At 39.2% G+C, this 25,414-nt stretch overlaps 1 protein-coding gene across 2 annotated transcripts; it reads right to left on the reverse strand.

Moving 5' to 3' along the window:
• Positions 1-12,850: 12,850 nt before the first annotated feature.
• Positions 12,851-14,680, reverse strand: LOC124878439 (nuclear factor 7, ovary-like). Of its 2 annotated transcripts, XM_047382383.1 has the most exons (2): positions 14,558-14,680; positions 12,851-14,317 (listed from the first exon to the last, which is right to left on the reverse strand). In XM_047382383.1, the coding sequence occupies exon 2, from the start codon at positions 14,243-14,245 to the stop codon at positions 13,097-13,099; it is 1,149 nt and encodes a 382-aa protein (XP_047238339.1). In that variant the 5' UTR covers positions 14,246-14,317; positions 14,558-14,680; the 3' UTR covers positions 12,851-13,096. The 2 variants fall into 2 exon arrangements, with proteins under 2 accessions (XP_047238339.1, XP_047238338.1); XM_047382382.1 differs by having other exon boundaries at positions 12,851-14,680.
• Between the last annotated feature and the right edge of the window lie 10,734 nt (positions 14,681-25,414).

A 25,414-nucleotide genomic window follows, 5' to 3' on the forward strand; every position in this document is an offset into this window, starting at 1 on the left:
GACCATCAACCTGCAGTTTAGTTTATAATAAATGCCTTCAGTCTCACAAAGCGCTTCAAGAAAGTTAGATTTTCACTGTTCCTACATGACTGTTTACAACTAAAACTGTATTTGTGGTGTTATCATCAGAGGTTATTTTATGTAAAATCTTTTTGGAAGAGTGTGCATTGAGTGCATTGAGTCTGAGATTTGTTTTATGGACCGTTTCTTCTGCTCAGGTCTCATTATCTGTTGCACTTCATTTATTTTAATCTGAAATTACAAATAAATCACTGAACATTTGGGCAACTAATGCTCAACAATTTGTGAAAACAAGCTTTTAAAACCAAACTCTGGAATCTGCATCTGCCCACTTCACCAGATAGGACCGACTTTACTCTCTTAAGTTCTAAGAACTCTTTGAATTCACTGAATGATCTCAGTATTAAATGTAAAGTTGATGTTGAACCAGGATGAAAGCATGTTTCTGATCCCAATCAGTGCTGGACATTGACCCCTGTCACTGTGATATAACTTCCTGCAGTTTGAGCTTTATCATCCTCCTACAAGGCGCTGCAGGAGCTCTGCAGGCTCCACAGAAACCAAAACATGAGGACTCTGGACCGAGTTCTGTTCTGGATCCAGTTTTCTGTGAGACACAACAGAGCTGCTCAGTAAAAGACAGACTGGTAGAAAAAAATCACCACTGTGCTGCAATTAAACTATTGAGTTTGGGACACTGATGTGTTTTAACAGTAAAAATGAATATGAAGCATTTCATATGAATAAAACGGACAAATATAACTGCTTCCTGTGTTTGTTGGACTGTTTTAATGTGCTGAAAATCATTGAACTGCTACATTTTAATTCAACAGACAAACAGAATAATTAGTGTCTGAAATGAACTGACTGATCAAATCTGTGTCTCCATTCAATCAAATTCAGAGTATAACTGTACAGACAGCAGAGTCCAAGACTTTATACAGATGTGAGATCTGTTGTCTGTAAACAAATAAACCTGAGATGGTTCCTGTACCTGTTTGCTTCATTAATCCCCTGTCTTTATGTGGATATATATACAGATAGATATATGGGGCGACTGCGGCTCAGGTGGTAGGAGGGCTCGGTGGTCCCAATTGTATGCAAGCCTCACTTCTGTCAGTCTGCCCCAGGACAGCTGTGGCTACATTGTAGCTCACCACTGTGTGAATGTGTGTTTGAATGGGTAAATTAATGATTGTAGTGTAAAGCGCTTTGGGGTCTCTGGGGACTTGATAAAGCACTATACAAGTACAGACCATTAACCATATATTTTAAACATTAGTCTATATAATAATAAGTCATATGTGCTAGTACCTGTTAGTTTGTATTGTTTTATTTTATTTTATATTTATTTTTTAAAATAATTTCCAAAGTGGAATCAACAGCTGCTTTATTTAACTTTATTTAATTTTAATATCTAACTTTTAATGTAGAACTGCGAATTTGAGCTTCTATAATCAGATTTAACATTTTAATCTTCAGGTTTTATTTTTGACTTTTTCTGACTTTACCAACATAAACACATTGATGTGATGATCAATATTCCGTATTACAGCATCCATTTGGATTATTATTAAAGTCATAAAGACTTTGAACGTTTGTTCAATATGAATTAGTTTTAAATATGAGCGACTTGCAGTGAAGTATGTTAAAACTGAAGTGAAAACATAGAATAAATATACAGAGAAAGATTAAACAACCTGATTTATTGCAGAGTTCCAAAAGTAAATGACAGAAAAAAATACATTTATATAATTATCAATTTTATTAGGTAGAAACCAAAAGGTGCTGCAGATTTAACTAAATATTTTATGAAAAACTACATTTAAATTGTACCAATGGCTGGTATTCTTTGAGATGAACACAATTAAAATATGAGTATTTAAATGAATGTCTAAAATTCACATACATAAAAGTTCATATACATTATGCAGCAGATTTGGAGAAATAAAGGTTTAATCTAAGTAAAATAAAAATAAAAACTTAAATCCAAAAACACTCTAAAATCTATGATAAATAAAATTATTAATCAAATTTCAATGATAACATTTCTAAATAAAGGATTTGGTGTGTTCAATAAAACTTATGTCCATCTAAAGCTTCAATTTATTTCATATATGTCAGGGTTAGATCTTAAATTTACGTTACGATTATTTATGTAGCTATAAATGCAAACCAACCAACATGTGACCAACATCAAAGATTAAAACTGATTTGAAAAAATTATAAGTAAAACAAAATCCAAAAACCATGAAAACGGCTATTAATTGTAAAAATATTTACTAAAGGAGTCAACAAAGTAAAAATATTTGATTACAAATGTCACGTCTCGGTTTTCGGATTCATCGTATCTGACAGCACTAACAAGACAAATTATTAAACATTTAATGTTTAAATCAAATCAAAAGTGTTTTTCAAAATAAGTTTTATTACTTTAAAGTTAACTAGTCTGAAAATAAAATAGAACATTTCATTAACTGATCTTGATATCAGATGTTTTAGCATCAGCAGCTTTTGCTTAATGGAAATATGGGAAACTTTGCAGAGTCTTGGTACAAGTTGTGCTGACCTACAGGCGCAACCGCTGAACAAGCAACTTAAAGGACTCATAAGTTAAATGACATATGTGAGCAGTGAAGGATGCTGGATTAATGCTTTTGGCATTAAATAACGACATTTATTAACAACAAATTGAGTAATGACTTTAAATATCTACCAAAACAGGAAATAAACAGCAAAGATATAAAACATGTTATTTAAGTTTATTATTATATCTGAGGATGTTCTGCAAATGTAAGAAAAGCTCTTATAATTATAATTATAATTGTTTTATTCTTGTTGGTAAAACTTCCTCAATGTGACATCTTTCTGTCTGATTGTCATTAAGATGCCTCACTGACTGGCATCAGTTTGTTTATTGCAGTGAAGCTTTGAGTCTGCTTTACAGGCTGAAGAAGGAGTCCTATCGGCTGTGGTTGGCTTGTGGGACTTCTGAGGCGGCTGACTGGTACCGTGAGGCCAAGCATGCCGCGGGCTGGGCTGTGGCAGAGGCAAAAACTGGGCCTGGGAGGAGTTCGGTGAGGCCATGGAGAAGGACTACCGGTTGGCCTCGAAGCGATTCTTGAGGATCTCCTCAATCCTGCCATCACGCATGCCTTGGTGGAAACAGAGGCTGGGGACTCGGGGTTGGACTCTTTCATCACCCAGGCTGAAATCACCGAGGTGGTTAAAAAGCTCCGCGGTGGCAAGGCTTCAGGGGTGGGTGAGATCTGCCCTGAGTACCTCAAATCTCTAGATGTTGTGGGGCTGTCATGGTTGTCACGCCTCTTCAATATTGCGTGGCGGTCGGGGACAGTGCCTCTGGACTGGCAGACTGGGGTGGTGGTCCCCCTTCATAAGAAGGGTGACCGGAGGGTGTCCCAATTACAGGGGATCACACTCCTCAGCCTCCCTGGTAAGGCCTATGCCAGGGTATTGGAGAGGAGAGTCCGGCCGATAGTCGAACCTCGGCTTCAGGAGGAGCAGTGTGGTTTTCGTCCCGGCCGTGGAACACTGGACCAGCTCTATACCCTCTACAGGGAACTCGAGGGTTCATGGGAGTTTGCCCAACCGGTTCACATGTGTTTTGTGGACCTGGAGAAGGCATTCGACTGTGTCCCTCGTGATGCCCTGTGGGGGGTGCTCCAGGAGTATGGAATCGAGGGCCCTTTATCAGGGGCCATCCGGTCTCTGTACAAGCGGAGCAGGAGTCTGTTCCGCATTGCTGGCACTAAGTCGGACCTGTTCCCAGTGCATGTTGGACGTTGGTCCTACAAACACCTAGCCCTGTTTGACAGCAACTAGTTATATTTCCTCAGTTACTTTTGCTTGAGTAATGTTTTGAAAAAATATATACTTTTAGGAATACAGTGCACTATAACGTTTATTATTACTTAAGTAATTGTTATAGTTTGTTATAGTTTTCCACTTATTGTGGAAGGTGATGATCCGGGCTTTGAAGGGAGGAATGGAGTCCTTGGTGCCAGTCAGAGTGGGAGGGGGTTTCAATTTGTTGGAGGGCAGACAGGGTTTTCCAGAGGAAGAAGCTGATGAGGAGGATTGGGTGTGCTGGACATGGAAACAGTTCCTTAACAAATTAAAATAAAACCAAAAACTCAGCTCTTGCTATTAGCCATTTTACTTTCAATTTTTTTGTCACAGGAAAATTGTCTTGGGAAAATTTGTCACGGAAAAATTTTAAATCTCTCTGGCCATAATCTAACTTTATTAAAGCTTGACATTATCTCTGTGTCTGACTTTCCTCTGTGAATAAAGTGAGTAAAATCTGATAAAAAGTACTGATTCTGGTTCTGAGCTCAAAGCTCAGGGCCCCCCCCCCACCATTCCACCATATCAAAGCCATAGGTTATAATTAGTCCTTGTTTGCAGACAGCAGCAGCAATAGCAGCAGACAAAAAGGCAAAACTACTCCTGATTTGTACTTTTGGCAGAGTACAAAAGGGCTGCGAAAGATCAGGTTTCTGCCATGTGACACTGAGGAATCTCAACTATATTTGCTGTTAAAGACTCAACAGGGAACACAGTTTATGATCCTGAAAGAATAAACAGCACTTTCAGAGATTTCTACAAAGCTTTATACTCACCACATATAGACGCGTCAGATAACGACATTGATCAATTTCTGGATAAAGTAACACTTCCTAAATTATCAGATAATCAAGCGATGGCCCTGGGTGTACCGCTGACTTCAGTCGAAATCCAAGAAGCTCTCACTAGCATGCCCAATAAAAAGGCCCCAAGCCCAGATGGATTCCCAACAGAGTTCTACAAAGAATTCTGGAATATTTCGGCTCTACCATTCCAAAGAATGTTGCAGGAAACCAAAGAAAATGGCAGACTTCTGCCAAATATAAATTCTGCCAACATTACTATCCTGTTAAAACCAGGAAAAGACCCAGTACTTCCTACTAGCTACCGTCCCATATTCCTTATTAATGTTGATCTCAAAAAAATCTGTAAAGCTCTCGCAAAAAGACTAGAAAAGGTAACTCCTCTCATAATACATTCTGACCAAACTGGCTTTATAAAAGGGAGGCATTCATCCACAAATTCACGCAGATAACTTAATTTAATAGACTGTTCCTAAAGTAAAAAGGTTGAGACTAATATATTATCTCTAGATGCAGAAAAAAGCATTTCATAGAGTTGACTGGAAATTCTTGTTTCCAACCTTGACTAAATTTGGTTTTGGAAACTCGTTCAAAAACTGGTTAAAAATATTATACACTTCCCCAACGGCATGTATCAGGGCAAATAATCAAACATCTTCCAGCTTCTATCTTCAGAGGGGCACCAGGCAAGGATGTGCACTTTCCCCCTCATTATTTGCTATTTTAATTGAACTACTGGCGGCAGCAATCAGGCAAACTAAAGATATTAAAGGCATAAAAGGCATGAATATTCAGAATCAGAATCAGCTTTATTGCCAAGTTCGTACATACAACAAACAAGGAATCTGATTCCGGTACACTTTGCTCTCTAGGTTTGTTTTTTTCGTTATAAGATATATTCTGCATATATCTTTGTGTCCTTAAATACATATATACAATATACACATATACAAGGTGGAATTGCAACATCTGTATGCTGTTGTTTTGTACTCTATTGAATGTTCAACAGAGAAACAGCTTGGGGGAAGAAACTGTCTCTGTGGCGGCTGGTTTTAGTAAACAGTGCTCTGTAACGGCGGCCTGAAGGTAAAACTCTAAACAGTTTATGTGCAGGGTGTGTGGGGCCTGCAGAGATTTTAGCAGCTCTTTTCCTGACCCTAGACCTGTATAAGTCCTGGATGGAGGGAAGGTCAGCCCTGATTATTCTCTCTGAAGACCTGATTATTCGTTGCAGTCTGGACCTGTCCTGTTTTGTGGATGAGCCAAACCACACTGAGATGGATGAAGACAGGACAGACTGAATGATGGCAGTGGAGAAGATGACCAGCAGTTCCTGTGGAAGGTCGAACGTTTTGAGTTGCCTCAGGAAGTACAGTCTCTGCTGGGCCTTTTTCCAAACAGTGTCTATGTGTGAAGACCATCTCAGGTCCTCAGAGATGGTGGTTCCTAGGAACCTGAAGTGGTCCACAGCTGACATGATGTTGTTGAGGATGGTGAGGGGGATGTATGGGGATGTTGTTCTTCGAAGGTCCACCACCATTTCCACAGTCTTGAGGGGGTTGAGTTCCAGGTAGTTCTGACAACACCAGTGTACCAGTCGATCCACCTCCTGTCTGTATGCAGACATCACCGCCCTGGATCAGACCAATGACAGTGGTGTCATCTGCAAACTTCAGGAGTTTCACAGACGAGTCCGATGAGGTGCAGTCATCTGTGTACAGGGAAAAGAGGAGTGGGGATAGAACACACCCCTGAGGGGCACCAGTACTTATTGATCTGGATCGGGAGAAGATGCTCCCCAGTCTCACCTTCTGCTGTTGGTCTGTCAGGAAGCTGTTGATCCACTGACAGGTGGAGGCTGGGATGTTGAGCTGGGTGAGCTCTGGTGGAGGATGTCTGGTATGATAGTGTCGAAGGCCGAGCTGAAGTCTACAAACAGGATCCTGGCGTACGTCCTTGGACAGTCGAGGTATTGCAGAATGAAGTGTAGACCTAAGTTAACAGCATCATCTGCCGACCTGTTTGCTCGGTAAACAAACTGCAGGGGGTCCAGCAGGGGGCCTGTGATGTCTTTCAGGTTGCTTCAACACCAGCCGCTCAAAGGATTTCATGACCACAGATGTCAGGGCTATAGGCCTGTAGTCATTTAATCCTAGGATGGTGGGTTTCTTGGGCACTGGGATGATGGTGGATCGTTTGAAGCAGGAGGGGACCTCACACGTCTCCAGTGACTTGTTGAAGATCCGGGTGAAGATCGGAGCGAGTTGATTTGCACATTGAACATAAAATCAGTCTTTATACAGATGATGTATTACTTTTTCTCCAGCATTCGCAAACCTCCATCTCTCAGGTAAATCAGAATCAGAATCAGAATCAACTTTATTGCCAAGTTCGTGCATACAAACAAGGAATTTGACTCCGGTACACTTTGCTCTTTTGTTCTGTTTTTGCATTACAGAATATACAAATTTACAATTTACAATGTACAATATACACATATCTAATAGAAAAGGTGCATTTGCAACATCTGTATGCTGTTGTTCTGTACTCAATTGAATGTTCATCAGAGAAACAGCCTGGGGGAAGAAACTGTCTCTGTGGCGGCTGGTTTTAGTAAACAGTGCTCTGTAGCGGCGGACTGAAGGTAAAACTCTAAACAGTTTATGTGCAGGGTGTGTGGGGTCTGCAGAGATTTTGGCAGCTCTTTTCTTGACCCTAGACCTGTATAAGTCCTGGATGGAGGGAAGGTCAGCTCTGATTATTCTCTCTGCAGTCCTGATTATTCGTTGCAGTCTGGACCTGTCCTGTTTTGTGGATGCGCCAAACCACACTGAGATGGATGAAAACAGGACAGACTGAATGATGGCAGTGTAGAAGATGACCAGCAGTTCCAGTGGAAGGTTGAAGTTCTTGAGTTGCTGCAGGAAGTACAGTCTCTGCTGGGCCTTCTTTCGAATGGATTGATAAATTATTTCTCAAGAATTTCGGGTTATTCTATAAATTGGTTGAAATCCACAGTTCTTCCAATTAATTGTGCTTTCCACAATTCCGTTAATACACAACTACAGTCAGGGAATATTACATATTTGGGTATTCATGTCTCTCCTAGATTGGCAGATTTAACAAAAGTGAACCACATCCTGCTTTTGAAATATTGGAAGATGATCTCGCTAGATGGAAATCTCTAACAATATCACTCATGGGCAGGATTGCTTCAATAAAAATTATGGTCTTGCCAAAAATCAATTACTTATTCTGAGTGATCCCAAACAAACCGTCATCTGACTGGTTTAGATTTCTAGACTGCTCCATCACTAAATTTCTTTGGAAATATAAACCCCGACGTATTAGCTTAAAAACACTACAAAGGACCAAAGATAAAGGAGGACTAGATCTGCCTAACTTTCATCATTACTTCTTAGCCAACAGGCTACAATACATCTCAAAATGGTTTAAACACAGTCCTCTAGATGAACCCTGGCTAGACGTAGAACAGACATTTCGCTATAATATTAAGATTTCAGATCTACCATTTATTAGCTCAAATATAAAAAGACATGTATGCTTTGAAAGCCTCAATATCAGCACCTGTCTGACAGCATGGTGGGAATACCTAACAATGACACGGTCTTCACTAATCCCACGCAGACATACACCCATCTGGAACAACCCCGACATCCTACAAACAAATAATATGATAAAGGAATTGAATACCTGTAACATATATTTGAAGGAATTCAGTTCATCCCATTTAACAGATTAATTATACAATATGGGATGGACAAGAATATATTTTTAGAATATAAACAAATTCAATCTGTAATAAATATTAAATTTAGGCTTAAAAATATTGGGTCACAAATGCCATCAAGTATACTAGAGTTCCTAAAACTCAACCCTCCAAAATTATTGTCTAAATTATACAGGACACTGTCTAATATAGATGAATCAATTTCCCTTCCTATTACGAAATAGGAGGTGGACTTATCAGTCAACTTTGACCAAACATTCTGGTCTCAGATACGTTCCAGAACTTTTTAAATGACCAAGAACCCCAGTAAACAATTAATACACTATAAAATCCTTCATATAGAATACTATACAAGTCAATGGATGTTCAGGATGGGTTTTGCTTATGCTGCACAGGCAATATACCTGTCTGAGATACAATATTTCACCTATCCCCTCAGTGTGTTTGTTGGGCAACCTAGATGATGTCAACATAGAGACAAATTTAGTTCATATGGTTATGTATCGCTAAGAAAACTATCCTCATCAATTAGAAAAATAAAAACCTTCTTAATTTTAACCAGTATACAAACTTTCTGTTGGATTATATAAGTCTTGAGACAGCCTCTGCTTCCACATCAGATCAATCTCTCTGGGCTCCTTTAATCAGCTCTATCACCTAGTGGGGCTGGGGCACCTTTGACTTCATCCTGTGGGGCATTGTTGCGGATGTGGGGGGGTGTCTGGATTTGGGGCATTTGGTGTCCCTGGGCTGGAGTCGCTGGGGGGTCTGGCGCCGGGGCCTGTGGCCCCCACTGTGGTGGGGCTTTGCTGGCTCTCAAGGGCGACATCTGGTGGTACTTGGTGCTTTTGGGGAGGGGCCTGTGCCAGCAGACATAGGTTACTGGCCCAGTGGCCATGCTACTCCTTTGCGGGTCTGGGGTGGGCTCAGGGGCTCTGGGTTCCTGGGGTGTGTCGCCCCCAAGTTGGGGTCCTGGCTGGGCCTGGGGAGCTTGGGTCCTGGCGGGTATGTCGCCGGGGTTTTGGGCATGCTCTTGCACCCGTCCCTTTCCCGGGGGCCTTTGGTGGATTGGTGGGCTTAGGGGCCTCCTAAACTGGCGAGTAGGTAACATCTCAGTGCAGGTGCTCTCTCCTGAAGCAGTGCATTCTGCTGGTGGGGCGGAGGGTCTGTGGGAAGGAGAGGGGCAAAGTTAACCTGGGTGTCTAATGTCTTATGTGTTCTGGGAGTTGTTCGAATGTTGGGGTGGGTGTAGGTTTTCTTCTGGAGTGGTGGTAGGTAGTTGTCCTTGGGTGGGGATAGGCATAATTTGGACCTGGGTGGTTTCGGTTCGGATTCTGGTTCCTTGTCTGGGTTTCGGTTCCTGACGCCGGTCTCGGTTCTGTCTGGAGAAGGGGGGTCGGAGGGGTCTGCATGATTTGGGCGGGTGGGCTGGCTGAGGTTGATCTCGGGGTGGACTGGTGTTGTGGAATTTTCTTATCAAAGTGGAGAGAAGTTGACTCATAACAAGAGAAAATCCGGACTTTGTCTTTATAAGTTTTATTCAAAGGCATTCAGTGTTTAAATGACTCTGTCACCGAGCAAGTCAGTTAAGCAGAGCCCCGATCAACAATTACACACAGTATTTATACCAGAACATGACAGTGTTATCTCAACTTAAAAGAGTCTGTGTTTTATGACCCAAACCCTTCTTGAGTTCAAAGGTGACAAAGTTATCTGGGAACAGACCTAACTGCCCTTCTCGATATCGTCCTAAAAGATGGGTCTGAACCATTAAACTTCTGATAATGGCTTTTACAGCTTCCTCCACTAACACAGATGTTCTGAGGAGTGAGATAAAAAAGGTCATACACTGTGGAATGCTTACTGCAAGAATTTCCATCACACTGGTCTCAGCTTCTCGGTGGGTTTTGTTTTTGGCTCTGTGGACTCTGCCTTTTGAGGCATTTGGGTGGGCCCGCTATTTTGGGTCGGGTGTAGCTTATTGGCAGCCTGTGTTGGTGTGGGATGTGTTTTGTTGCCCAGCTGGCCTGGTTGTGGCTGCAGTCCGGTGCCGGGCCTAGTGAGTTTGTTCTGTCTTGGTATGGGGTCGGGGGTTCCATTGTGGGTGCTGTGCTCACCTCATCGAGCTCACCTGTGGAGGTGTGCCCCTGTGGGAAGGGAATTCATGGCTTTTGGGTTCAGGGGCATGTGTTCGATATTGGGGTCCGGTTGCCCCTATGGGGTGTCGGTCCTGGACCTGGGAGTATAGAGTATGTATAGTGAGTGTGAGTGTACGACATCCATTATTGTTTGTCTTTACGTAGGGTGCGTGGGTTTGAGAGTTTTAATGTGTACGCATGATGGTGTGATCGTGTTTTTTGTGTCTGGTTGGGTCTTGGACTGCTCCTTCTCCTGGATCAGTTTCCGCCACACTACCTGTCGGTGGTTGGTGTATCCGGACACCAACACAACCAGCTTTTGACAGAAAACATCCAGTTCTGGTCAGAAGTTTAAATCCACTCATCCTGGGAATAAAAGTCATTATTCTGAGCTTTAAATGATTTAGTTGAACTGTTTTTTAGAAGAAAAAGATTACATCACAAACAAAATAAATGATCTTTGAAACGAAGAACTGGGTACACAAGTTTGAATTTATTGTAGATTGTGTCTCATCCACAAAGTGTCATAATTATACATACAGTCTCACTAGCATTTGGTTTAATGTCCCTTAGTAAGTTGGACCTGGACCACACTCTGTTTGTAGCCATCATCGAGCTTCTGACCTCATCCTGACTCTTCTTTTCAGAACAAATGGAGTTCATTGATGAACTGTTTGGTTTCCTGTCACTGACCCAACTTTTAATCGCGTTTCACAATGTAATGTTGATATTTAACCAGGATGATAACTTGTTTATGTCGTGAGGCGACATCTTTGGACTTTGTGGTGGTTTTATGTTTTGACTTTAGTTTGGTTTTGTAGTCATGGTTGTTTGTTTATTTCCTGCCTCCTAGTGTTTGTTGTTTTCTCTCCCTTCACTCCTAGTTCCTTTAGTGGTTTCTTTTCTTTTACTTGTTATGGTTTTCTTATGATTATGACTATTATTATGTTTGTTGTTTTTCTAGTTCCCTTGTCTTCCTTGTAGTTTCTAGTTTAGTTTCCCATTTAGTATATCTGTGTTTATTTATGTTTTGGTATTTGTTCAAGAGAAGGGGTCATACAGGTAGCAGAAATGGAGGGTGTGTTTGCACCTCAACCATAACTGAGCCGGTTTAGGCTAAACCTGACTCCCCCTAACTCCAACCAACAGGGAGAGAGGAAGGCTCCCTCCCTGATAAACTAAGCCACTCTAACTATACGCTTTATCAAAAAGGAAAGTTTTAAGCCTAGCCTTAAAAGTAGACAGGGTGTCTGCCTCACGGACTAAAACTGGGAGCTGGTTCCACAGGAGAGAAGCCTGATAACTAAAGGATCTGCCTCCCATTCTACTTCTAGAGACTCTAGGAACCACCAGTAAACCTGCAGTCTGAGAATGAAGTGCTCTGTTAGGAACGTATGGAACAATCTGATCTCTGATGTATGATGGAGCTAGATCATTAAGGGCTTTATATGTGAGGAGGAGAATTTTAAATTCTATTCTGGATTTAACAGGGAGCCAATGAAGGGAAGCTAAAATAGGAGAAATATAATTTCTCTTTTTAATTTTCATCAGAACTCTTGCTGCAGCATTTTGAAGCAGCTGAAGGCTTTTAACTGCATTTTGTGGACATCCTGATAGTAACAAATTACAATAGTCCAGCCTTGAAGTAACAAATGCATGGACTAGTTTTTCAGTGTCACTCCTGGACAGAATATTTCTAATTTTGGCAATGTTCCGGAGATGAAAGAAGGAAATCCTAGAAACCTGTTTAATATGGGATTTAAATGACATGTCCTGGTCAAAAATAACACCAAGGTTTTTTACTTCATTATCGGAGGCCAATTTAATGCCATCCAGGTTAAGTGATTGACTAAGGAGTTTCTTTTTTAAAGACTCCGGACCACAGACGACAACTTCTGTCTTGTCTGAATTTAGAAGGAAAGAATTTAATGTCATCCAAGTTTTTATATCTTCAAGACATGCTTGTAGTCTAACTGGACCTGAATATTTATTTTCAGAGGTTTCCTGCTAAAGTGAATCATTACAATAATAAAAAACAAGACTGAGAAGAAAACCCAGTTTAGAAATCTAAGTTCTTTGTGTCCTTTCTGAACTTCTGTTAACAGTTTTTATAAAACAGTTAGAAATAAATTAAAAATAATCATCCTTGTTCAAATTAATTAGAATGTGAAGAAATGTCAAATGGTGAGATAAAGACAGATGATGAAATATTGAAATAAATGTTCTACATTTTCGAATTACATAAAAAAAGTTAGAAATTGAAGTAAAAACATTCATAAAGGAATCTTTTTATTCTGGTTTTAAAACAGACTTGTTAAATAATATGAAGATGTGTTGATTTTCTATTTATTTTTCAGTGATCAATTTCTATTGTCAATTTCAAATATAATATTTAAAACCTTGAGAACGATTAAAGATGTTCATTAAGGATTTAAATAGAAGGCTGGTCTGACTGAAAATAGAAACATTCTTCTAATAATGCAAAATAATTCAGAGAATTAAAACAACTTTGAACTTTAAAAAGAAATCTCTGTTTGATAGATTTTGAGATCAGAAGTTTTAGCATCAGCAGCTTTTCCAACACTGAAATATGGGAAGAGTTTCTCAGTGAAAGTGTTTCTATGAGTGTAGATGAGACTCCTGCCTTCAGTGTTGTAGAAGGTCACCTTCCCCCCATCATAGTCCAGCTGGACTCTGATCCTCTGGAGACTCTTCTTCACTGTGACAGTTTTACCAGCACCATTAGTGTATTTTCCTTCACCATACACCAAACACCAGATTCCATATTTTGGTGAAGCAAATATCTCTCCCTTCCTGTCAACAGACTCTTTAACCAAACCCATATTCCAGGCAGGATGATCTCCAACCTCCACCTCCCAGCTGTGTTTCCCTGAGCTGAAGCCCTCAGAACCAAAAACAGTGGAGTACTTAGTGTTTCTCTCTGGATTATCAGGAAGCTGCTGCTTTGTGTCTCCATATCTCACACTGGTCAGATCATCAGACAGATAGAGCTCAGGGTATGCGGTGTTTGGGTCCAGAATGACAGGACTGAAGTGGACCTTCTCCTTCATCTTCTCCCAGACTCTGAAGGACAGGTTGCCCAGGTGTTTGGCCACATCTATCAGAGCTCCTGAGACCAGCTGTGGATCTGACAGTGAGTTCTGGGCTCTGGTTCTGCTCTGAGTGGCTTTATAACTGCTGAGGAACGACACGTTGTCTTTCTGCAGGTCTTCTTCAACAGCAGAGATACTGTTTGACAGAGAGGAGATCTGCTCCTGAATCCTCTTCATCTCTCTGATGATAGTCTTCCCCTTCTGCTCCTCTTCCTCCCTCAGAGCTGCCAGTCTGGACTCCTCTTCCTCTTTCAGGAACTGGTGGAGCTTGTTGAACTCTGCTCTGATCTGTCTCTCTGTGGACAACACCTGCTTCTTGGAGTGTTGAATCACATCATCGTATGTTTTCTCCACCTGTTTGTGTTTGTTCCTCTTGTCCTGCAGAGACTTTAAGGCAGATTTCAGCTGCTCCTTCAGCTCACTGACTGCTTGTTCTATAGGAACCACTTTGTGACTCTGGTGGAGAGAAAACTCACAGGCAGGACACACAGCTCTCTGCTCGTCTTTACAGAACAGTTTAGGGTCTTCTTGGTGTTTACTGCAGACCAACATCAGCTTCTCTTCTCCTTTTTCTGTCTCAGATGATCCAGATTTCTGTCTTCCAGTAAAAGAATCAGCCAGTTCCTTCATAGTGAAGTTTATTCCAGGATTGTCTTTGGAAGATCTTCTTTCACAGATGGGACAGTTCTTGTTTTTAGTTTGTTCCCAGAATTTCTGCAGGCAGCTTGAACAGAAGCTGTGGTTGCAGCTCAGAGACACAGGATCTCTGAAAGTCTCTGAACACACATGGCAGCTCAGGAAACTTTCAAAAACAGCGATTTTCTCCGCCATTTTGTAATGAATTATTTCATCAGCAAAACTCACCAAAAGTTTCAGCTGCTTCTTCTTAAAATCATCCAAATAACTCGATGTTTTTCAGCAGAGATCTAACACCCAGTAATGGCGTCTCAGCTCCGATCAGCAACGTTTGAAATTACGTTTGTTTGTCTCCAGCAGGTGGTGCTGTCGGAACATCTTTCATAGTTAAAGTTTTGGCTTCTTGTTTATATTGTAACAGTCATCAAGAGGCTGATTTTCACAAAGTTGTTGTAAAACAGTTTTTGTAGCTTTTGAAAACAACGAGATAGTTTATTTTCTCACTATTTGCTTTTTTCAATTAAACATAAAGTGAACAAATGAACATATTTTTCAATCTTTGTGAGATCCAAGACTAACAATATTCCCACATCAGAGTATTTAGCTGAAAGTATGATGCACAACTTTGATCATATTAAGGTAAAAAAATTATTTTAATCTTTATCTGCTGATGTTATTTATTGATCATCCTGTTTATCAGAAAACAGTCACAGAATATTTTCTAAAATCTATACGAAGACAGAGAAACAATAAAGAGGAACAGAAATTAAAATCGAACCCAGAGAAAAGTAGTTTTTTTTTTTCTCACTTTTTGGTTTATTCTTTTAATCATAATTTCTAATAAACGTAACAAAACAATCCTTTTCAAAGTCTGTTTTCTTTGCATACTTTCATTGACAGTTTTGTTAATAAATTCAGATCCACCTCCTCTACAGTCGTTCAAATGTGTTTGTTGAAGTTTTGCAGAACTGAGCTAAGAAGTCTCAATGATCAAGGTGAGAAGAATCTCAGGTATCAGGGAGGAATAAAATGGTTCAGGTGTTATAAATGAGGCTTTTCAAATCTTCCAATAGTTGAAGGTCAGATTGTTTCTCTTCATCATCAGAGTTTCCAGCCTTCATTATTCTATGCAGCAGCATCACTGTTACAACTGTTTGCTTCTGATCATCAACCTGCAGTTTAGTTTATAAAAATTATGACTTCAGTCTCTTCTATCACCACCAAGAGCTTTAAGAAATATAGATTTTCTCTGTTTCTTCATGACTGTTTACAACTAAAACTGTATTTGTGGTATTATTATCAGAGATTATTTTATTTTACATCATTAAACTGGAAGAGGGTGCATTGAAACTGGAGAAGGATTTGTTTTACAGTTTCTTCTGCTCAGAACTCAATATTTGTTACACATCATTTATTTTAAGCTCACATAAAAACTTAAATTACAGAACATTTATCCAAATAATTCTCTAAACTCTGTAAAACCACTGTGGAAAATAAACATTTGCTATACACTTATTTAATTTATTATTTGATGTATTACATTAAGTAGGTTTGAACAGTTAGCATTAGTTACCATATATTAAATGATGATCAAATATTTGCTGTGAATAAGTTTAAAAATTTTTTCCTTTAATTAAAATGAGTTTGATTAACAGTATTTTTCTAAGTATAATTTTGAATTTGCTTTAACTTAAAAACAATAAGATTCAGTAGCTTACAGTTAAGGGTTCTGTTTTATTGCTCTGTTGCACAATTACATGAAGCTAAATAACAGTGGAAAAAAACATGGGACACATCACAAACCAGGAAGTTACAGAAGCTGGAAAGTTTTTTTTATCAGATGACATCATGCAGGTAAAAGGTGATGAAACTTATCTTGGAGGAACTGCAGACGTTATCTGTCAGAATATACTTTGTTTTAGTTGAGGTTTAGTTAACCACATGAAGGATGCTGTGTTGGGATACGAATGTGTAACTCGTCTTGCAGAAGCTGATGGTGAGATTGTACAACAAGAAGCAGGGATGGCAGAACAAAGTTCTCCTGGAATGCAGCGCTGAATCATCAGTGAATGTCAACAGTCTAAACAAGGACCCTCCCCATCTAGTCTTTTAGATAGTTGAACATTCCCTATTTAAACTCGTAAACTACTAGAGAAACAATTTCTTCTGTTCTTATAGTGAGAAGATGGGGTCTGCGTGAATCTTATAATATTTAAGATCCATGTGCATAAAAATTGCAGATTTGTAACAATTAGATATTTTGGGATCCTTTTTTTGAAGCTTTCCAAGTGACTGGTGAATACAAAGTAACTGGAAGCTGGTTGGTGAATGAAAAAGGTCCATTACTTTGTGTATTACCTTTTTGTACTGCAATACTCCTTTGCTGTATTTTTGTTAAATAATAATATTGCTGAAGTCTTCTTTCTGATTCTGGTGTTTTTATTGATTCCTCATAAGGTAATAAACCAACATGCAGAAACAACCTTTGAAATCAAAACTCTGAAACCAGTTCATCAGATGGGACCAACTTTACTCTCTAAGTTCTAAGAACTCTTTGGATTCACTGAATGATCTCAGTATTGAACGTAAAGATGTTTAACCAGGATGAAAGCATGATCACAACCAGTGCAGGACATTGACCCCTGACACTGTGCAGATTTAACTTCCTGCAGTTTGAGCTTTATCCTCCTCCAACATGGAGTAGCTCTGCAGGCAGCACAGAACCAGAACATGAGGACTCTGGACCGAGTTTTGTTCTGGATCTAGTTTTCTGTGAGACACAACAGAGCTGCTCAGTGAAAGACAGACTGATAGAAATAAATCACAGATCTGCTGAAATTAAACAGTTTGGGAAACTGATGTGAATTATTAATAAAATGAACATGAAGCATTTTATCTAAATAAAAACTGGACAAATATAACTGCTTCCTGTGTTGGTCGACATGTATTAATCTGCTGTTTGAAAATCATTGAGCTGCTAAGTTTCAATGAACTAACTGATCAAAATCTGTCTCCATAAAATCACATTTAGAGAACAGACAGCAGAGTCCGACATTATACAGATGTGAGATGTTGTCTGTCACTTTGTAGATGTAAGTGTTTTATTTAAAGTGTATTAGTTCATTTAATAAGTTCTGCGAATAAATAACTTTATTTGTATTTTGTACAATGTAAATTTAAGTTGAAATGCATTTAGATAATTTTCTGTGTGAAATGTTTCTGTTTAAAGGCCATAAAATGCCTTTAGGTTGAGCACAATGAAGACTTTAGTACTTAAAGAAACTTGTAGAAACATATTCATTGCACACATTAAGCTGCAGATTTGGAGAATTAAAGGTTTAATCTGAATAAGTTAAATCCAAAAAGCTATAAAATCAATAACAACTTAAATGACCAAATATCAGCAATAAAATGTCTAAAATATTAAGTGTGTTCAATTAAACTGATTTCCCGCTTGTTTAACTTATCCTGAAGGGAATTTAGATGCTGCAGAAACTCTTGCTGTCAGAACATCTTTAAAGTCATTATAGATGGTTTTCAGTGAGCAGAAAAAGATCTCCTGTAGACTCTGTTATTTAATTTCTATCTTGTGATGAAGACACTCAGGATTGTTTGTTCTGGTTTTAAATATATGAAGCTCTCTTCTTTGCACAGTCAGCTCCAGAGGCTGCAGAACCATCCCCCAGAACAGAGCCAGGCCCGAGTTTGTTACAGAAGATACTTTAAAAATGTTAACAAGATTCATAATTCAGCTGAAGAAAAACTATTTTTACTACTTTTAATAACTTTTTTATAAGAATTGTAAAAAAAAATTTTCGATTTGTGAAGAGTTTTCAACTAAACAGAAATTTATTTCATGTATCCCTAAATTTTCAGTGTTTTGAGAATTTCAGCCGTAAATTCAAACAGCAGAAAATAAGATTTAGTAAAACTGAAAAACTTTTAAAGATTCAATCTGATCTAAAAAAAATAGAAAGGCTGAAATCTGAAAACTTTAAAAAAGGTTGAAATTTGTAAATTAGGGTTAATGAAAAGAGCAAATAAATAAATATTAAATAAAAATATCTTGGTGCTCAGATTCATCGTACAGTGTATAACATTACAAACAAGACAAATGACTCAAGATGTTCTTTTTTTGTATTAAATCTGGCATTTACTTCAAATCTACAAATTTTACCATGTATTTTTTAAGCTATGCAATGATAGACATTGTCTATCAGGTCAAAAGCTTTTATTGAATGCACTTACCAGAGACGTCTTGAATGGCAGTCGTACCTCATACCTTATTATTTAATCGATCTTACTTAGGATGACAGCGATGGATGGCTAGGTGAGAACAACTCCTTGCTTTGCCATGCAGGTGCGCCAAACTTCTCCAGATGACTTGTGCTTTTATCCAAAAGGTTGCGGTTTTTACTTTTTGTGGGGACCATCAAGTTCCATTCTTTTGGTCGCTTCTGGGTTTGGGCGGATCCAGGTTCCAACGCGCTTACAAATAATATCCAGAATGCCAAATATGTTGGGGAATGCTCCCATTTATTGGACAGCTTGTGAGGTTTGACTACTTAATCCATTGGTCTCTAACACAACACAAGATCACCAATAAAAGCTAGGCTTTGGCCAACAGAGCGGTAAAAACCGACCTTCCCTCACCCAGCTGGCATTCGATTGACATTAAACGTTTAAATGTTGTTGAAATAATGTCAGTTTAAGAAAAAACATCAATTCAACCACAAAACAATGTTGAACACCAAACAGTTGAATTGGTGTTGTTAACTCACCATGGATTCAGTATTGAAATAACAGTTTTTGAGCTGTATGTCTAAGCAACATTACTTTTACAAACATGACTTTTAAAAATGTTGCTGAAATATGTGAGTTGAAAAATAACATTGTTCCAACATCCAGACATGAGGATACATGATGTAGAAATGACGTTGCTATTTCAACGTTGGTTAGATTTGCAAAATCAAAACAAAATTCAACGGTTATCCAACTCAACTACCTGATGTTGATTCAACAGTGACTCAATGTTAAAATGCCAGCTGGGAAACCTTGTGCCTTCTCCTTCTGCACCAATATAACTTTCACCCCACACCGCCACCAGTGGTAGAATGAAATATAGGTCATTGTGTAAACCAGTGTGAAAACACCACCCAAAACAAACAAATCAAACTATAACCCAACACCAAGAACATAAATGGCTCCTACACGTGGGTTTGGTCAACTTTTAAGGTGAGACCTGGTAACAGGAAAGTGTCAGAATAGAGTGATCTTTTCTGGAGGAACCTGTAGACCTTGGAGCGCAAATACTCAGGAGAGGGAGATCAGACCACGATTAGATGTCTTCACATTTTCCAGATTTCAAGCGTTACCGTTTTTTCAGCAGGGTCGAGCTCACGGTCAATTTATCTCAATCTTCTTAGCCCGCACATCGCTCGTATGACACGTTTTTATATCAACGGTATCGTTTTAGGTGACCCAGAAAATCCTTCAAAGGCAACTGTTGGTTGTGCTGTCATGAATGTTACTGTTGCACTTAAACTGCCCATGATGTGGATTGCAAACATTTAGTTTAGTCAGGTTGTCGTCCTTAGCTGAATGGACCATGACAGAGATTTGTGTTATTCCATTTTATTTTGTTATCACATATAGCTTGGGTTTTGCTACATTTATTGTAAAACTGAGCTTTTAGACAGGAGGCTCCAGATCTTCGTGACTTGGACATTTACAAATAGCTGGCAATCTGAAAAACTGGGCACCCCTGCTGTTCAGTTGTGTAGTGTTCCCTAATCACAGACTTGCAGGTGTCAACAAAAGCAATAATTTAGTTTGTATCACATTTTCAGACTTAAACCATTTATCATGGTTCTCTTTACAGATTTGAACCACATGCAGAAAGACACTCAGGGGGCAGGAGAAAAGTTTAACAAGTTTATTTTGACAGGAAGCAGATATGGAGCTGGAACTGGGGCCGGATGCACCAAACTGTACGGAAAGGAAGATCAGGTAAGTTACTCTGTGGTTTGATGGAGAATTATACAAAGGATGAGGGGCCGATGGAGAACGATGTGGAGCCTGGGAGGACAGATAGTTGCTGCTGAGTCAGGGATTTAATCCACGGTAAGTGGTGAGCGCTCTGGTGAAGATTCAGGTTAGCACTTGGAAGGTAGATTCCCGCAACAGTTCACAGAAACAAAGTTTCATGAGACTTGATGGAGGGTTTCTGCAGAACTAAAAGGGGGAGGGTGAGCAGGGTTCACTTGCCTGAGATCTTAGGAGTCGAAGGGGTTGGGCTGTCTGCTGGAACTTGATCCAAAACAATTCTTGAAGGCTTGATGTCTTGACTTTGGCAGGAGGCTTACTGAAGCCTGGACTTGGAAGTCACCTGAGAAGGAGTACATGAAGAGGTAAGAAAAACTGGAGTCAAAAAACTAGAGACAAGCAAGGATTCTGTCCAGTAGAAGTTACCACAAAGGCTAACACTCAGGCAATGGTGTGCAGACAGCCCAGCCTTCTTATACTCCTCCACTAGAAAGTAGATTGGCAGCACCTGTTCCTAACAGAATCAGAGGCTCTGGCGGCATCTGGTGGTGAAGGAATGTTAGTAGCAGGTAGAAAACAACTCACTAAAATCCCAGACTCCGACACCATTATCTATTCATATATGTCTGGGTTTCCAGGCATGATTGGCTGCATACATGATAGTTACATTCACTGCTCCTTCATTAAATAAAGGAGATTATGTTTTATTTGTTTTATTATTTATAGTATATTGCACAGTTTTTACATTGAGGCTGTCACCAATGTCACCAGAATATGCTGCACCTCCAATTTAATAATCTAAGTATGCCTTGTTGATAACCACACAGTATTTAAAAAAATAAAAGTCATCTATCTTGGGTTTTATTCTCCTTTACTATACAGCCTGATTGTTTTTCCTAATTGGTTCTTATAGCATTTAGTCTGATAACATTTTTCTATGGTTTTAGTGATGTATGAACCTGTATGCTTTCATTGCCTTTTGCTTTGTTGCTGACACACCTGGATTTTCCCACAGTAAAGGGTGTTCTTTTCAGTATTAAATACACTTAATCAATACAAATGTAGTTGACATAGCAGCTAATTGTAGTTTTGAAGATCATATGTGATGAATCCCACAAAATAACGTGGAAGCCAAGTGGCCTGGGTCTGTGCATGACTCACATATTTGTCTATATATATATATATATATATATATATTTAGTTGCATGTCTACTGTTTTTCATATTAAGTCATGGGCAACCTTTACTCCTCACACTTCATTAATTGCATATGTTGAATATATCCAGTGAATGTTATGTAATGCAGCTGGTAAAGGTTAAACATAATAGCTTATAACTGGACCCTACCTGATTTAACTGTATTCTTAAATTTTAGCATTTTGTTTATTGCACACACACACTTTATTATTTTTTTCTTACGTCGAATAAGTGAAGTCTCAAGGATACAACTTTAATTCTCCGTCAAATCACTTGGTCTCTGCCACGCTCACTCTTTTGCAGCAGCAACACTAACACTTTTCTTTTTAAATATGTGCTGATATTCTCCGTAAGCCATCATTAACATTTCAAATTCCATCAGCGAGAAATATGCACTTCTAGGCTTCTTATTTCCTCCCATTGCCTTGGTGAATCATGTTATCTGCCTTCCATTGATGAGGGCTTCTTATTTTGTGGCACTTGTGCTTAACTCAGGTTTGGAAAACACAGGAGGGTTCCTGGTTGGTTGTTCTTACAGTTTAGAACTTTATGAGATACAAGAATATTGGCAACTTCTTATTTTATGTGTGACAAAACAATCATAGAGAGCAAATAAAAATTAATATATAAATGTGAAAAAGATTAGATTAATAAAAATATATAAACAATATGGTAAAACGTTGCCAGAGCTACTGTTTTGGCATGTTCCCTCTAAGCAGCAATGACATTTTAGTCCTTGTTGAAAGCAGCACTGATCAGTAGCTTTCCAAACTCCGAAGGCATTTTAAAGTTTTATTTCTATTTTTAAATCACATCTGCAGCAGATTAACAGTATCTGAAAGTCATGTTTCTAAAGAACAGGAAAAAAGACCTCATGCTGAACCTGAGTGATGAATCATTCTTTAGTTGATCATTTTCTGTATGCTGTTTTCAGCTTTTAGCTATTTAGAGCCAAAATATTATGTTCTGTTTGTCAAACTGTTAACTTTGTTTTTTTTTTTAAAATAAGGTATTGATTATCACTGTTTTATCACTTTTTCAGCCACAAAGATTATAAGATCAGAGTTAAGTTTAATAGACAAAACACTGGGTCAGGTAATGGACTGAAGAAGAGAAAAAGCAGCCAAAGTCAAAAAAAGAACCTTTAGAAAACCTTGAGAAGTGTTGATCAAGGCTGCTTGTAAAGAAAGTTTGGACATTATCACTTTAATATGCAGTGTACTACAGTTTCAGCCTCAGAGATGAATAGAGAGTAAAAGCACCAAAGTAATCTGTACAATAAAAGCCATTTAATTGGACATGGTAATGTGTGCCGTAGGAAGAAGCAGGGTGGGGAAATTTAGGAGCTAATAGTGAAACTTACATGAATGTGTGTGTTTGTGATGTACCACAGCTCCACCCCGTGGTAGGGGATCCCAATTTAAACCCTGCAGAGGATGAACTTAAATACCCTCATTGCGCTATGGACTCATGTTTGTAATCATAATGTTTGGTTAATAAACACGTTACTGAGAGGGAAAATGTTGAAATGAACAAAAATATGGTAAGAAAGAAAATCTTAATAGTTTTGGTTAAACAGTGTCACATGTTGCTCTTATTAAAGCATCAACGATTCAGATTCATTTAATCTGTTGTTATGCAGGTGGAGATAAGTCTCTTCATTAAAAGAAGAAAGCTTAGTCACCAACAGAAGACATAAAAATATATTGTGATGACAGAGAGATTTAAAGAATGTCAAAAACAATCTGATAACTGAGATGGAAAAACAGAAATTCAAAAAGAAATTTTAGATGTACAGATTTTGATATCAGAGCTTTTCGTAATCCCAGTTTGACAAACACAAACAAATGGAAGAGTTTCTCAGTGAAAGTGTCTCTGTGAGTGTAGATGTGAATCATGTCTTCAGGATCGTAGAAGGACACCTCCCCCCTGTTATAGTCCAGCTGGACTTTGATCACCTGGAGACTCTTCTTCACTGCTAGAGTTTTACCAGCACCATCAGAGTATTTTCCAGACCGATGCATTAAACACCAGATGCCATATTTTGGTGAAGCAGACAACACTCCTTTCCTGTTGGCTGACTCTTTGACCAAACCCACAGTCCAGTGAGGATGATCTCCCACTTCCACCTCCCAGCTGTGTTTCCCTGAGCTGAAGCCCTGAGAGCCAAAAACAGTTCCAGTGTTGGTGTTTCTCTCTGGATTATCAGGAAGCTGCTGCCAACTGTCTCCACGTCTCACACTGGTCAGATCATCAGACAGATGGAGACATCCTCTCGCAGTGTTTGGGTCCAGAAAGACAGGACTGAAGTGGACCTTCTCCTTCATCTTCTCCCAGACTCTGAAGGACAGGTTGCCCAGGTGTTTGGCCACATCTATCAGAGCTCCTGAGACCAGCTGTGGATCTGACAGAGAGTTCTGGGCTCTGGTTCTGCTCTGAGTGGCTTTATAACTGCTGAGGAACGACACGTTGTCTTTCTGCAGGTCTTCTTCAACAGCAGAGATACTGTCTGACAGAGAGGAGATCTGCTCCTGAATCCTCTTCATCTCTCTGATGATAGTCTTCCCCTTCTGCTCCTCTTCCTCCCTCAGAGCTGCCAGTCTGGTGGCTCTGGATGTTTCTACTCCAGACTCAGTCCACTGCTTCCGCAGGTCCCCCAAGGTCTGGAATCGGCCCTTCTCCACAATCTTCCTCAGGGTCCGGTCACCTCTTCTCGTTGTGCAGCGTTTTCTGCCACACTTTTTCCTTCCCACAGACTTCCCACTGAGGTGCCTTGATACAGCACTCTGGGAACAGCCTATTTGTTCAGAAATTTCTTTCTGTGTCTTACCCTCTTGCTTGAGGGTGTCAATAGTGGCCTTCTGGACAGCAGTCAGGTCGGCAGTCTTACCCATGATTGGGGTTTTGAGTGATGAACCAGGCTGGGAGTTTTAAAGGCCTCAGGAATCTTTTGCAGGTGTTTAGAGTTAACTCCTTGATTCAGATGATTAGGTTCATAGCTCGTTTAGAGACCCTTTTAATGATATGCTAATTTTGTGATAGGAATTTTGGGTTTTCATGAGCTGTATGCCACAATCATCCGTATTAAGACAATAAAAGACCTGAAATATTTCAGTTAGTGTGCAATGAATCTAAAATATATGAATGTTAAATTTTCATCATGACATTATGGAAAATAATTAACTTTATCACAATATGCTAATATTTTGAGAAGGACCTGTATTACTGAGATCATTCAGTTTAATCAAAGCAGGTAAAGAAGAAGAAGATAAAGTCAGAAACAGATTGAAAACACATATCAGAGCCAGTTTTAGAACAGATAAAACAAGAAACATGAAGGTTCTGGAAAGGTCTTCCCAAAGGCCTGACATCTGTCCTGGTACCAGTTACCAGTTGATATTTAACCAGGATGATAACTTGTTTATGACCAGAATCAGAGCTGCACTTTAATCCTCTGAAAAAATCTAACTTCCTGCAGTCTGAGCTTCATGATCCTCCTACATGGAGGAGCTGCAGGAGCTCTGCAGGCTGCACAGAGACCAGAACATGAAGCATCTGGACCAAGTCAGGTTCTGGATCCAGTTTACTGTGAGACACAACAGAACTGCTATCAGAAACATTTCTGCATGTATCAAATTTCTGGTGGTGAATATAAACTGATCCTAATAAAAGTTTCAGGAGAAAAAACCTTCATGATTTAAAGCTTTGGATCAGCATCAATAATAACTGGACTAATATAACTGCCTGCTGGGTTCTGACTGTAATTTGAAGGTCAGTGAACTACAGAGTTTTTCTTCAACAGCCAAAGAAAAATAAATAAATGTGTAGAAGAAATAAAGAAACT

The sequence above is a fragment of the Girardinichthys multiradiatus genome, chromosome 12 (assembly GCF_021462225.1).
Source record: "Girardinichthys multiradiatus isolate DD_20200921_A chromosome 12, DD_fGirMul_XY1, whole genome shotgun sequence".
Lineage (NCBI taxonomy): Eukaryota > Metazoa > Chordata > Actinopteri > Cyprinodontiformes > Goodeidae > Girardinichthys > Girardinichthys multiradiatus.

Coding starts and splice junctions, on each gene's coding strand:
- LOC124878439 (XM_047382382.1), bottom strand. CDS start 14,524: ATGGCGGAGAAAATCGCTGTTTTTGAAAGTTTCCTGAGCTGCCATGTG.